The 15,611-nt window shown below is 42.9% G+C and overlaps 1 protein-coding gene across 20 annotated transcripts in view; it reads left to right on the top strand.

Annotated features, from left to right (window-relative positions):
• The window catches only part of LOC110497508 (transmembrane protein 131-like), a 114,679-nt gene extending 99,316 nt beyond the window's left edge, over positions 1-15,363 (top strand). For 6 of the 20 annotated variants that reach the window (XM_090210744.1, XM_090210743.1, XM_090210740.1 and 3 more), the window contains 12 exons: positions 800-985; positions 1,208-1,357; positions 1,647-2,256; positions 2,436-2,551; positions 2,996-3,168; positions 4,446-4,652; positions 7,047-7,125; positions 7,498-7,613; positions 7,949-8,075; positions 10,962-11,038; positions 11,183-11,322; positions 15,010-15,363. In XM_090210744.1, coding sequence (XP_090066870.1) covers positions 800-985; positions 1,208-1,357; positions 1,647-2,256; positions 2,436-2,551; positions 2,996-3,168; positions 4,446-4,652; positions 7,047-7,125; positions 7,498-7,613; positions 7,949-8,075; positions 10,962-11,038; positions 11,183-11,322; positions 15,010-15,327 — 2,299 coding nt within the window. In that variant the 3' untranslated portion in view covers positions 15,328-15,363. Of the gene's footprint in view, positions 1-799; positions 986-1,207; positions 1,358-1,646; positions 2,269-2,435; positions 2,552-2,995; positions 3,169-4,445; positions 4,653-7,046; positions 7,126-7,497; positions 7,614-7,948; positions 8,076-10,961; positions 11,039-11,182; positions 11,323-15,009 lie in introns of all 20 variants that reach the window. The other 14 variants (XM_090210742.1, XM_090210741.1, XM_036954445.2 and 11 more) reach the window with 3 other exon arrangements.
• Positions 15,364-15,611: the final 248 nt, after the last annotated feature.

Genomic DNA, 15,611 nt, shown 5'->3' with positions numbered 1-15,611 from the left:
ACTTTTTTTTATGTGAACATATTTTGTATTAACTCAGCAGTAGTGTGTGTACATGCTTCAGGTTACTTTCAAGTGAAGGGTACATAAAGTAATGAAAGAAAAATGGATGTATCATTTTTGTATTAAATCCAAACGTATCAAGACGTTTGTATTGTTCAGTCGATCATTTGTTGTTATACGAGACATATCAAGAAATTGTTTTTGGACATTTGTATCGCTCATTGACCTCTCATCTCCTTCTCTCCTTTTCCCCCCACTGTCTCAACTTATATTTTCTCTATCTCCACTTCCCCCTCTTTCTTTCCTCTTTGGTTGTCTACCCTCTCACCCCTTCTCGTAATCTCCCCCACTTCCTTTTCACCTTCCTCTTTTCCCCCTTCATCGCTCGCTCGCTCTCTCTCCTCTTACTCCACCTTCTCCCTCCCCTTCTCTTACTCTACCTTCTCCTGCTCCACCTTCTCCCTCCTCCTCTCTTACTCCACCTTCTCCCTCCCCTTCTCCTGCTCCACCTTCTCCCTCCCCTTCTCTTACTCCACCTTCTCCCTCCCCTTCTCCACCTTCTCCCTCCTCCTCTCTTACTCCACATTCTCCCTCCCCTTCTCTTGCTCCACCTTCTCCCTCCCCTTCTCTTGCTCCACCTTCTCCCTCCCCTTCTCTTGCTCCACCTTCTCCCTCCCCTTCTCTTGCTCCACCTTCTCCCTCCCCTTCTCTTGCTCGACCTTCTCCCTCCCCTTCTCTTGCTCCACCTTCTCCCTCCTTCCTCCCTCTCTTTCTCCACCCCCCTCTCTCCCTCCTCCAGGTTCACTCCAGACTTCACGTCGTCCTGGGTGATCCGGGACCTGACCCTGGTGACGTCGCGCGGCTCATTGTTCCCCTTCACCCTCAACGTGACGCTGCCCCACCACATGCTGCCCCTCTGTGCTCAAGTGGTGCCCAGACCCAGCTGGGAGGAGACATTCTGGGTGGTCACCCTCATCTTCACCTGGTCAGTGCCACCCCGAGACGCATAGACCAGTACTAACTTAGTGCCAACGTTGGGCGAAGAAAAGCCAATGTCGAACACAGCGTCATGATTTTTTGTTGTTGCATTAAAGAGGTTTCAGGTTGACTCCCCAAGCAGATTACAGGTGTCTACTTCTTTCTGTCAATTTGTTGGCACTGGTATAACAAATGAATAACCAGCCATATCCCCTCTCTCTCCTCTCAGCTTCTCCCTGGCGGGTGTTTGTCTGATGGCTTTCCATCAGGCCCAGTACATCCTGTCTCAGTTCTCCTGCCCCACCACCCGGAGCGTCTACAATTCTGCCCTGTCCCGGGACAACGGCCCCGTCAACAACATCACCCCCAACGGAGTCAAGTAAGACCCGTTTCCAATCAAATATTTGTACCCTACATCAACGGTTTTACATGGTTAATTACCAATATAAAACATGATTCAAGTTAGATGTGTTGGTGGTACTTGATATAACACTCCAGTAAAAGTGTTCCATCAACCATGTTGTAAAAGTAGTTGCATGTTATCTACATAAACCTGAACTAATTTTGTTCTTTAAATGAAGCTTATCACCCATTTGATTACCTGGAGATAATGCACTGGTATGGGTTTACACATACACAGTCTCTAACTGGTTGTTGTCCGTGTCCAGTAAAATGAAGGGCAGCTGCAAGACGTACGTGGAGACCTGCCACAACTCCGACAAAGGAAAGGGGCGTGGCTCCCCGGCAGTGGCCAACGGCTCCACCCCCCGACCACAGCCCTTCCCCTCTTCCTCCTCCTCCAAGAAGGGTGCCTCCACCACCCCCTCCCAGCCACAGAAGAAACATAAGGTGTCTGTTTACTACGGCAAGTACAAAACCAGCTCCTCCGCCACAGCGGCGACGGCGCCCGAGGAAGAGCGGGAACTAGACCTAACTTCCGACCTGGGAACCCTGGAACCTTACCTGAGCACGGACGCCTGCAACAACATCGAGCCCACGTTCCTCTGTCAAATCGACGTTAAGAAAACGACACAGCACTTTAAGGAAGCTCCCCCACAGAGCGCCGCCCAGGGGGAGGACAGCAAGGGGCCGGCCGCGGTTATGTTTCCTGTGGAAACACAAGCCGGCTTCCCCGACAATGTCACTGTGGGCCCGGGCCCCCGACCTGGTCTCCTGCTGTGCAGCCCCGTGACAGAGAAAGGGTACGACCTCGGTACACATTCGCAGTTTGCAGAGAAGAGGGACACAACAGAGAAAAGGGACAACTCTGAGCTGGAGGTGATACACAGGGTGATCAATTGGCTATTACTTGGTTTTATTTGATAGCTCGCTCTGATTGATGCTTGTAGCCTGGTTTCTCCTACAGCTCTGTCGAGATTTTTTTGTGTGCAATCTAAGTACTTCAGTACAGGGTGGAAATGTGAATGTAATCTTTCTCTCGTTCTCTCTCCCTCCAGACCAAAGAAGATGGTAAAAGCCAGAGGAAGAAGGCAGAGAAGACGGAGGCTGGTGTCCCAGCCGGGAACAACAAGGCAAAAAAGAGTCGCAAGAAGAACACAGAGGGGATTTCTGGGTACCTGGCATCTTCAAATCGATAGACGGCGATAGACTCACTTACAAATTAATCTTGACAAATGGTTTGGTGCAGAATTCCATTTTGAATGAAATTGACAGCACTCAAAGGACAATCTTCAATAAGCCATTGCTTGGGATGAACCTATTCATCCCACACACATGTTATGCACCTAATTCACACCGCGGCTATTGTTCATTGACCAAAAGTAAAACATTTCACGTTAATATTTTCTAACTGGGTAGAAAGTGAAATGGTGAATTTGATTATTTCGATTTGGGATTGATTTAAATTTATGAAACAACCGTTAATTAGCTACCCTCAGCAGGCGTTTATAGTAGAACATTCAGCTGTGTTGAAGGTTTGTAACCCTGTTGATTGTAGAATCACTGCAGGAAATGTGAAGACATTGAAAAGGGACATTGGTCTTTGCTGTTCCCACAGGCTACCTGAACACAGCGTGGTTGTGATGTCAGTGCAGGAGAGGGAGCCGGAGTGGAGAACGGGAGAACAACAACAGAATATGAACGGAACCCGCACTCGGAACCGCTGCTCCACAGGAAAAACAGACGCACCAAAGCCCAGCCCCAACCCCGGCAGCCCCCTCAAACAGAACGGTGGGTACATATACATACACACACCAGGGTTTCCGTTAGGAAAATGTGGGGGGGGAAATTTGACCAGCAACCTTTTAATTGACCGGACATTTAAGAAATCTACCGGACTCATATGCATTTGGGTGCGTAGCTGATTAGGGCGTCCACCCATGGTTCGCAGAATGACAAAAATCACATTTTAGATGGTGGTAATTCATATTAACAGAACATTGTTGTTGCAAGTCGAGAATGCAACGTGCGGAATACCGAATTCTGATGTGCACTTTGAAGATGTTAGAAGAACTGTCCACATTTACTTTTTCTCAGCCAAGAAGAAGAATAACGAACAGCAAAATCACTAACCTATGTCAATTACTATCCCCCATGGTATAAACGTTTACCTATTCTATTGGTCAGCTTATCGAGAAAGAAATGGCCTATTCCAAACATACTCTGGGACAGTTGTGAGACGATGGATCCCAAATTCATGCAACCTGTAGGCCTAGGCTACATAAAAAATAAACTGTTAAAAAGCAATGAGTTTGACTCAACAGATCACAACGTTTAGCTTAAAATGTTGATCAACTATTATTTCTTCACATTATACGCGCAGCGATGCGCAACTGTCAGCACACATGCGAGCGGTTTCATATGTTATAGGCCAAGAGCAGGCTATTACCGGATAACGGAAACCCTGACAAACACACACATACACTCAAAAAGCTGGGACATCTATGGTTACACCCCTCAACCACTTGATAACCTGTGGCTATATCTGCCAGTCTGTGGTTAACTTCACCAAAGTTAAACCCTACCCCTCACCTAAACCACCATCCTGTTAAAAGCATTCTGCTGTGTCTGTGATGATGATATGGACATCTCTAAGTGTCTTTACACCCGACTGACCACAAGAAGGTGCCAAAGTGCCTTTTTTCTTTTTCTAACACATTGACATGGTAGTTTTGCCATATCCAGTTTTGCCACATTATCAGAAACATTGGGAATTCCCAATTAAATGCGATGGCTAAAGACGAGAGTGAAGGAGTTAAAGTTAGTAGATTTACATTTTATATTGAACATTGGACAGTCCTCAGCATCTCTTTCTTTCTTTACACTTTACATTTTCATTTAAACAGTTGGAAACAGAAGGGAAGATATGCAAGTGGGAGAACCTTAGGAAGGTTGGCCATGGGGATTGAAGGGATTGAGCGTTGTATTTGACTGGCCTTGGAGTGTTACTGCATCGGCCACAGGCTTTACACAGTCCTCAACATCTCTTGCCCTCCTTCCTGTTCTAGGTGTGTGTCTGGTGCGGCCACGGCGGAAGTGTGTGGAGCGGCGCGTGGCTTGCGAATCGGGCTCAGACTCGGGCAGCTCATCAGGTAGCGTGCGGGCCAGCCGCGGCAGCTGGGGCAGCTGGAGTTCTGCCAGCAGCGTTGAGGGAGACAAGGACCCCGACGCCCCGCACCACCGCACACACCACTGCACTACCTCAGCCAGGAAAAGTATGAACGCACTACTGCAGTATGCACGCTCACACACACACATATACACACTGCACTATATACAACACACACAAGCACACTTTTATCTATACACCGAGTATACAGGACATGAGGCTCTTTCCATGACATAGAGGGACCAGGTGAATCCAGGTGAAAGCTATGAACCCTTATTGATGTCACTTGTTAAATCCACTTCAATCAGTGTAGATGAAGTGGAGGAGACAGGTTAAAGATGGATTTTTAAGCCTTGAGACAATTATGGATTATGTGTGTATGTGTGCATTCAGAGGGAATGGGCAAGACAAAAGATTGAAGTGCCTTTGAAAAGGTGTATGGTGGTAGATGCCAAGCGCACCAGTTTTGTGTGTCAAGAACTGCAACACTGCTGGGTTTTTCACATGTGTGCATCAAGAATGGTCCATCACCCAAAGGACATCCAATTGTGGGAAACATTGGAGTGAACATGACCTCGTATCTCTGTGGAATGCTTTCAACACCTTGTAGAGTCCATGCCCCGACGAATTGAGGTTGTTCCCAATGTTTTGTACACTCAATGTATACACATTCCCCCCACTCGCTACTGCAGCACCTTGGACAGGGAAAGTGCATACACTGTCACAACCACTGCGCTGCTCTTATCAGGAATCGTGCCCCTAGAGCAGGGCTCTTCAACCCTGTTCCAGGAGAGCTACCGTCCTGTAGGTTTTCACTTTAACCCTAATCTAGCGCCACGGTTAGTTAATAACAATAGTTTTTCACATATGTGGCTTGGGGATTTGAACCAACGACCTTTCGGTTACTGGCCCAACCGCTAGGCTACCTGCAGGAAGCCTGCAGGAAGGGTTAGAGAACCCTGCCCTAGAGTCACAGATTAACTTTGGGGAATGTGTTTTTTACCCCTGGTCCCTACATATTGCTCCTTTACTATTCCCAACTCTCTCTCCGTCTCATCTGTTGCTCTGTCTTTCATCAGCATAGCCACGTGTCTCCATTCCATCCCGCACATGTGCTTCTCATCAAAATGTCCTCCTTTCACTCCAGAATAGTAGGTCCGGACCTATGCTCTGGAGTTCCGAGGCCTGGGGGGGGGGGGGGGGGGGGGGGGGGGGTTGGAAGTGGGACTGGAGACTCTACAGAGCACCGTGGTGCTGGGTTAGGTTAGGCCAGATGTTTTCTTGTCCTTTGGCTCTGAGTGACTTTGTCTGTCTTGGTTAGGGCTGAGATTCTCAAATTCCCCATCTCTGAATCCACCTCAGTGTACACCTCATCAGACATGGAAATGTTGCATCCATCTTTCACCTCACCTGTTCTCCATCTCTCTTTTTCTCCGCCCATTTTTCTCTCTCCCTCTTTCTCTGTCTACAGTTCTCTCTCTCAGCCATCTATTTCCTGTGTTTTGAGGGGTGCCACTTGTCACTTAAATCTCTTACTCTGATGACTTTTCTCACACTTGCTAGTGCCATTGTTTTTTTCTCGTTGACATAAGGACCCCAGAAATGTTTCTAATGACCACTCTGGTAATGGCTGAAATGGGCTCAATGGAATACATTGGTTTTCCTGTGCATCTATAAGAACGCTAACACAACGTCTGGGATTTAACGCACCGTCTCGACAGTTACATCACAAGAAAGATATCTTATTTTGATCGGTTTAGATTTATGTGCAATCAAAAAAAGAAAAAAAAGTCATGATTTAGTTCAAATGTTTGCAAACTAGTGGCGCTCAAGTCAAAGCAACTTCTGAAAGTTAAAGCTTAGATTATAGTGATATTATGTCTGATCTCGCAAACAATGGAAAGCAGGTATAAATGGGTGTAATCCAGAGCTAGTGTTTTGATTTTAAAAACGCATGGTTATCCTTCACTTGACACACTTGTTGAATTATGCAAGAGAACATGACAACTATAATGAATCATTCATGAGGCTGTCTAGACAGTGCAGGTAAGTGCAGGTAGGCCCTTTATATAAATGTATTAATGAATGCAAATACACCCAGGCAAATGAGGCACATAATATTGTTAATTCTATCACAAAGTATTAAAAAAATACCTGGGAAAAAAACATTGACATTTTATAATAAATGTAATACCTGAATTCCAACCAAAATGCCTGAACTCCATTCGTTATTTGTCCGTGCCAGTATAATGTTTTATGTGCAAAAATTCAGTCAATATCTGATTGATTTAAAAAAAATCAAAATTTGTAATATTTTTACTGTTGCATTTATTAGAATTGTTATTTAATTGTTTTAACAATTTCGATTAACATTACTACTCCCACGCTCTCTCTCCCTCTCTGACGCTGAGATAGTAGAAAAGGGATGAATGAACTAACATGTTTTCATTAGAAAGCAGGGTCAGAGTTGTGATTTGTAGCTGTGTGTCTGTGTCCACAGGGGACTCCATGCAGTACGGCGTCTACCCAGCCGAGAGGGACTGCTACCAGACCATGAACTCCACCTACAAGGCCCAGAGGTACACACACACACACACACACACATACACACACACACACACACATTAACTGATTTAATCGCACAAACACAGACAGATAAATAAACTAAAAAAAATTAGCAGGCTATTTTATATAAAGCTACTTACAGTTCAACCCACAACTGTAGTGTGGCAGGCCCGGCCATACTCTAACCAACTGAACCACTCTTATAGTGTTTCAAGAAGTGTACTATCATTCTAAAAGTCCTTACTGACAAAGACACTTTGATCCTATCAACCCTAATGGAGAAGTCAAAGTTCCAATAATAATGATCATTATTTATGTACATTTTGTTAAGTGCTTTTCATTACACACATAATCTCAAAGTGCTATATATGTCCCCTGGTGTGCAGCATGAATAACCTGTACAGGAAGGAGCCTTGCCAAAGCCCAACAGAGCCCGCCCCAGTGCCCTCCAGCTTTGCCCCCTGCTTCGCCTCTGTAGAAGCCCGCACGGACAGCACCATGGGTGAGTGAAGTGCTCAGTCAATAAATGTTGACATACCTGGACATCAGAATCTGTGTGTAAAATGTCTTGTCTGTTATAAATAGAAAGTTGATCTCAAAAAGGGAAGTGCTATAAAATCAGCATGTAAGGGTATTGTTTTGTTTGTCATTGCATAAATGCGTTTCGCGAAAGAGTGCGATTGCTGTAAATGTTTGGTGTCATAAATCGGGGATGACCAACCCTCTTTCTGGACAGCCAAGTATGCAGGCTTTTTTTCCAACCCTACTATAAAGCCTGTGTTACTGCTTACCTTGTTATAAATGCTCTATGTTAATTGTTTCCCTCTTCTCTCTCAGGTGTGGCGGGACAGTATTTTCCTGAGGAGACTTGGTCGGCTCCCTCTGTGCCCCTCACCAATGAGTTCAGGTACAACGCCTCAGAGGCCGTGCCCTACGTACCTCAAGCCTCAGCCCCCTTCAATGGGTATGTCACTAAGCCGAGAGGGAATTTACAAATGGTGTCTTTTCTACAATCATGTTGTAGCTTAGGAAGCCATTTTGATTGTCAGGCCATGTCGATCATACAGCTATTGTATACAGTAAGCATTTGCCTATGAACCAGAGTTTATAGACCTGAGGTGGTGTGCCCTAGTAGGAAGTCGACTGTGTGCAGCTCACCCTGCACTATTACCTCAAACATAAAAAAACATTCTCATGTCTACCTACTTCTCATAAGCTTCCTAGTAAAGCAATTAAAACAATCAAGAATGCCAGGAGAGTGCTAAAAATAGCCCACATTAACATATGTATCCTAAGAAACAAGGTTCATGAAATAACTTGCTAATAATAGATGACATTCATATTCTAAAACTCACTTAGATAATACCTTTGATGATACAGTGGTAGCAATACATGGTTATAACATCTACAGAAAAGACAGAAATGCCAGTGGTGGAGGTGTTGCTGTCTATATTCAGAGCCACATTCCTGTAAAGCTTAGAAAGGATCTCATGTTAAATACTGTTGAAGTAATATGGCTTCAGGTTTACCAGCTTCACCTAAAGCCCATTCGGGTGGGAAGCTGCTATAGACCACAAACTGCTAACAGTCAGTCCCTGGATAATATGTGTGAAATGCTTGATAATGTATGTGATATCAACAGAGGTATATTTTTCTGGGTGACCTTAATATTGACTGGCTTTCATCAAGCTGCCCACTCAAGAAAAAGCTTCAAACTGTAACCAGTGCCTGCAACCTTTATTTAACTAGGCAAGTCGGTTAAGAACAAATTCTTATTTACAATGACGGCCTACCCAGGACAAACCTGGACGATGCTGGGCCAATTGTGCGTCGCCCTATGGGACTCCCAATCACGGCCGTATGGGATACAGCCTGGATTCGAACTGTAGTGACGCCTCTTGCACTGAGATGCGGTGCCTTAGACCGCTGCACCACCCCCACTCTGGGTTCATGTTATCAGTCAACCTACCAGGGTATTTACAAACAGCATAGGAAGGAATTCATCAACATGTGTTGATCACATCTTTACTAATGCTGCAGACATTTGCTTTAAAGCAGTATCCAAATCCATCGAATGTAGTGATCACAATATAGTAGCCATATTTAGGAAAACCAAAGTTCCAAAGGCTGGGCCTAATATAGTGTATAAGAGGTAATACAATACATTTTGTAGTGATTCCTATGTTGATGATGTAAAGAACATTTGCTGGTGTGTACTGAGGAGCAACCAGACGCTGAACTTGACACGTTTATGAAATTGCTTTTTCCAGTCACTAATACGCATGCACCCATTGAGAAAATAACTGTAAAAACGGATAAATCCCCGTGGATTGATGAGGAATTTAAACATTTTATGGTTGAGAGGGATGTGGCAAATGGAATGGCAAATAAGTCTGGCTGCACAACCTATTGGCAAATGTACAGTACTGCAAACTGAGACATCATGTGACTAAGCTGAATGAAAAGAATAAACTATCCTATGAAACAAAGATAAATGAAGGATGGTAATACGCTTTGCAGCACCTTGCCAGCTACTTTAATGATTTGTTTTCATCGGCAAGATTAGCAAACTTAAGCATGACATGCCAGCAACAAACGCTGACACGACACGTCCAAGTATATCTGACCAAATTATGAAAGACAAGCATTGTCATTTTGAATTCCGAAAAGTGAGTGTGGAAGAGGTGAAAAATTCCACCTGGGTCTGACAACTTGGATGGAAAATTGTTGAGGATAATAGCGTACAATATTGTGACTCCTATTTACCATATTTTCATTCTAAGCTTATAAGAAAGTGTGTGCTCTCCGGCCTAGAGGGAAGCAAAAGTCATTCCGCTACCCAAGAATTGTAAAGCCCCTTAACTGGCTCAAATAGCCGACCAATCAGCCTGTTACCAAATTGTGTTTGACCATATTTATTTGTATTTATGCTACAATGCTATTTTACAGTAAACATATTGACAACAGACTTTCAACACTTTATAGTGAAGGACATTCAACATGCACGGCACTTACACAAATGACTGATTGGCTGAGAGAAATTGATAATAAAAAGATTGTAGTAGTTGTTTTGTTAGACTTCTGTGCGGCTTTTGATATTATCGATCATACTCTGTTGCTGGAAGAACGTATGTGTTATGGCTTTACACCCCCAAATATATTGTTGATAAAGAGTTACCTGTCTAACAGAACACAAAGGTTGTTCTTTAATGGAAGCCTCCAACAAAATCCAGATGGAATCAGGAATTCTCTGTATTTATATATGCGGATGACTCAACACTTTACACGTCAGCTACTACAGCGAGTGAAATCACTGAAACGCTTAACAAAAAGCTGCCGTCAGTTTCAGAATGGGTTGCAAGAAATAAGTTGGTCCGAAATATTTCTAAAACTAAAAGCATTTTATTTGGGGCAAATTATTCACTAAACCCTAAACCTCAACTACATATTGTATTGAATCATGTGGAAATTGAGCAAGTTGAGGTGACTAAACTGCTTGGAGGTGTTGATGCAACAGTAGCTAAGATGGGGAGAAGTCTGTCCATAATAAAGCGCTGCTCTGCCTTCTTAAAACCACTATGAATATGGCTTTTGTATTGTTGATATGTGGTACTGGAGTAGTGGCCTGAGTGCACAGACTTAATGTGTTGTGAAATGTAATGTCATGTAATTATTATATGTAACTGCCTTAATGTTGCTGGACTCCAGGGATCCTTAATAAATGCAAATGTGTTTACCCCTGTGATGTGGCTACCTGTCAAATCATATACGTTTTTTATTGTGAAATTATGTGTGTTAGCTCATTTATGATTTTGTGTTTTCGTTAATGTATATTTGTGTTCTTGAACAGCTTCCCTTGGAACAGTGCCAACAGCCAATGTAACAGCCCGTATGCATACTGTGGCCAGGGCAATTACATGTCAGCAGGTAGGCGTCAAATCTACTGTGTTATTGTGTGTAAAATGTCTTATACAGGTCTCCCTTGAAAAGGGCGTTTGAGCTCAATGGTACAACCTGGTGAAATATCATGGGAAAAACACTTACCATTGTATCTGTACCATCGGTCCACAGGCAACACCAACTTCCACAACAGTTACCCGTGCCAGCCAGAGAGCCAGGCGGTAGCCTACAGCCACCGGCCCAGCTGGAACGAGGAGTGTTCCCAGGAGGCTCCCTCAACCTGGGATACAGCCGGCTGTGTGGGCAGCAAGGTAATCCCAAGGGGACCCGCTGCTGGCTCCATTCAACCTAATCCCCCTAATATCTATCATTACTGTCCCCGTCTGCCTCAGTCAATGACCTAGTCCTAACCACGACTTCGTGCAGGTTTACTAAGTGTCTGCACCAAAGAAAAAGCTAAAACAGGAAACTGCCTTCATTTACACTTAAGATTCTTTTTTTTTTCTTCAAACCTTTATTTTGCCCTTTTGATCCGTCCCCAATGTTTCTCCTTGTTGAAAAAGGCATGTGCAAACACTTAGTAAATCTGTCTCAGTTATGCGTAGTATTTAAGATTATATATTTATGATTTTAATATAAAATATAAAGGATTGTTTGGAATTATTTAAGTGGAAAATCAATATAAGTGTTATTGTAACTCATCTGAATCTGTGGAGCTACCGTTTTGTTGACTGTCTGTTTTCTGAAACCTCTGTTTTTCCCTTTTGGTGTGCTGTCTGTGGTTACCAAATTTAACATCACAATCTTACTGTGTGATTTGTAACAAAGCAAATAGAGCTTATAAAATAGGAACTGCAATCTCTGTGGTTTGAATGGGAATCTAGGGAGTGAGGCTTTGTCTTCTTCTCTTGAGTGGAAAACTTCCACTTTTCACAAACTACCCACCATGGTTCTGGCCTCAGCATGGGTCAATACAATGTTGATCATAGTCTTTCGGTTAGGCTTTAATTTAATTTTTTTTCACCTTTATTTAACCAGGTAGGCAAGTTGAGAACAAGTTCTCATTTACAATTGCGACCTGGCCAAGATAAAGCAAAGCAGTTTGACACATACAACGACACGGAGTTACACATGGAGTAAAACAAACATACAGTCAACAATACAGTAGAAACAAGTCTATATACGATGTGAGCAAATGAGGTGAGATAAGGGCGGTAAAGAGACCATTGTTTACCTGTTATTTAGACAAAACAATGTCACTGACCGCTTGATGACACAGATGATACCTTTCGTTTCCTAATTCTTAGTAAAAGTCACATAAATGGTACTCATCATTGTATTGAATTGTTTTCTAACAAGAACCAGAAAGTAAATACCAAAATACTAGCGGTGACAGGGCTGTAAAATGAAGCTTTTATGCTTATTGTTTTAGCCAGATTATGACCACCTCCATTATCAAATGTTTTGTGTGCAATGTTTCCTCAGATATTTTTTGGCATTGAGCAAATTTCTGGTCTGCTGAGCACAACTTCAAACATTTACTCTGAACACTGAGGCTCTACCTGCATTACATTACATTTTTAAAAGTGGCCTTGTAGGCTACCGTGGCTATTTGATCATAGTGTAGGCCTACCATAAAAAAACAATGGAGAAAATACATCCCATAATATTTTAACATGGAAATAGCAGTTATATCATTCAGCCTACAGTAGCAGCCAATGTGTGGTGTTCAATGTAGGTCTACATTCCATGAGACTTTTGAAGAAAGAAAAACATGCAGGGCTTGACATTAATCTTCAGACAAGGAGGTGACTGAAAATGTTGTTTGATGCAAGAAACCACTTTACAAAATAAAATGCATTATTATTCCCAAATTATGTTACCCTCTGCCTATTGGCTACTTAGTTTATTCAAGCCTGTCTCAAAATACAACACTGCGTCTTTAAGACAAAAAAAATATCTTTACCTGACTTGCTTTTCAAAAATGTCTAGAGGTGTATTCATTTTGCGCTCTTGTAGGAAACAATCACGCCCCTATTGCTGACTACAAATGGGCTAATATCTCACTAACTAGCAAATGTTAATAATGTGGCTCTGAAAACAAGCGGATCAACTCACAGTCCAGTTCAAAGTAAATTGCACAGATCCATATATGGCAATGGTCTATTTGCATATAGGCCTACTGCAGCTCTGATTTGTTTATGCCGCACAGGCTGAGTAGTTTTTTATTTTTTTATCTGTTATTTTACCAGGTAAATTGACTGGGAACACATTCTCATTTGCATCAATGACCTGGGGAATAGTTACAGGGGAGAGGAGGGGGATTAATGAGCCAATTGTAAACTGGGGATTATTAGGTGACCGTGATGGTTTGAAGGCCAGATTGGGAATTTCGCCAGGACACCGGGGTTAACACCCCTACTCTTACAATAAGTGCCATGGGATCGTTATTGACCTCAGAGAGTCAGGACACCTGTTTAATGTCCCATCCGAAAGACGGCACCCTACACAGGGCAGTGTCCCCAATCACTGCTCTGGGGCATTGGGATATTTTTTTTTAGACCAGAGGAAAGAGTGCCTCCTACTGGCCCTCCAACACCACTTCCGGCAGCATCTGGTCTCCCATCCAGGAACTGACCAGGACCAACCCTGCTTAGCTTCAGAAGCAAGCCAGCAGTGGTATGCAGGGTGGTATGCTGCAGGCATAGTGCGTATCAATGCAATAGAATCCTACTCCAATGAGTTCTGCCTACAACAAAATCTCTTGCATAGTTTCGATTTGTTGCACTGAAAGTGGCGAATATTGTGTTGATTCGATCACAATTGCTACAGAAAAGGGAAACGTTGATAGTGTTAACAGGGAAACTCTAGAACAGTTGTCACCAACCCTTTCTGAGTCAAGATCAATTTGAGTCAAAATGCAAGCTGAGATCTACCACTCAGATTTTTTTTTAAAACATGATTTACAAAATGTAAGCCTATTAACCAATTTAAAACAGTACTGTTGCAATGAGTTTTGTGCTGTAAGCTATAGGCCCAATATGTTATGACCGAATATTGTCTTTGCTTGAATTGCCCAGCCAATGTGTTGTTCGGGACATTTAAAAAAAAATCTAATTCAAAATTTGAGGTAGGCTATATGATCACATCAGTAATATTTGTATTATTCTTGTATTACTTATTATACAATATCATTATTGTATTACTTGTGAAGCACAGCTGAGTGAGCATATGTTCAAATAATTAGCTTTTTATAAAAAATATTTACTTGGCTTATGGTGCCTGCATCTGATGGTCTTTCCCTTTCCTCCACTGACCAAAAAGGGACACCGTCTTCCAGATGATGGCGAAACATGAGTCGCACCGCATTATTTCTGCTTCATGCACAAATTTGTTACTCCTATGAACAGAGAAAGTGAAATATTCCTCGATATTTAAAAAAAAAAACAATCCGCAAATAATAACAATGCAAGCCTATATATGCACTTTCCTACTCATTCATTACTGTTGCAGTGCTTGTTGTAGCGCTGAGTGGAAATAGGAAGAACATGCATTTTATGGCTGATAAAAACTCTTTGCTGTACCCATTGACAGTCTCTCTAGTCATTTTTGAAATCTCATTTTGAAATCTCACAGTATCAACTTTACTGTAGCTTTCTTTTATGCCTGCTACGCTACTGCAGACACGGTCATCTGTTCCATCCTATTGGTCAGCGGTAGACCTATAGGGCACTTGATTTTCTCTTTGGGCCCGCTGTGATCGCAGAGTTTGTACCTTCAGACACATGAAGTGGTTAAAAATGGCAACAGTTCTTGAGGGAACATTGTGTGTATAGGAATTCAAACATAGCTTCTCATAAACTTTACTTTTAGATTTTTGCCATCAATGAAGTGTCCAGTAACATTTAATACGATAATTTTTTTTGTAAAATAAATGGTGCCATATCTTTTCTAAACCATATTTTGTTTCTCTCTCTCTTGCTTTGTTTCCCCCTTAGCCATATTTCCCTGGCACCAGGAGCCTGTCCCCCATGTCCAGTCTGTTCGGTTCCATCTGGACCCCACAGAGTGAGCCATACCAAAGCCACTTCCAGCCCGAGCGCTCAGTCCCCATGTCCCCGGTGTCCCCCGTCTGCCCCATCACCCCACCTCACGCCCCCTTCAACCGGGAGCCCGGGGGCATGTGCCGCCCCAAGCAGTACTCCAGCTTCAACCCTTTCGGCCCCCACATGAACCTGGACATTTGGAACTCCTCATCCAACCGCAGCTCAAACTCGCAGCTGTCCAACGACTCGGGCTACTGCGGCGACGTTTAATAAAAACCTGGCATAACCGACGACAACAAACAAAAACGATGCTATAAAATAAAGGAACAAGAAATTAATGTGCTTTTATCGATAATGGGGGAAAAATTTGAATATTCCTTTACTTTTATGTTCCTTTTTTTTTTTCAAACGTTCAATGTTGTGAAAAGTTAAGCATTTGTTGTATATTTTTCTAGATGTTTTGCAGTTTTGATCATAGAAAATAAAAAAAATAAAAAAAGTTTTGAACTTGATGTCTTGTTTGCTGTCCCCCACGCTACAACTATTTAGAATAT

The sequence above is a fragment of the Oncorhynchus mykiss genome, chromosome 19, assembly GCF_057628025.1.
Source record: "Oncorhynchus mykiss isolate SJ-2025 chromosome 19, ASM5762802v1, whole genome shotgun sequence".
Lineage (NCBI taxonomy): Eukaryota > Metazoa > Chordata > Actinopteri > Salmoniformes > Salmonidae > Oncorhynchus > Oncorhynchus mykiss.
This window is presented reverse-complemented; position numbering and strand designations above follow the sequence as displayed.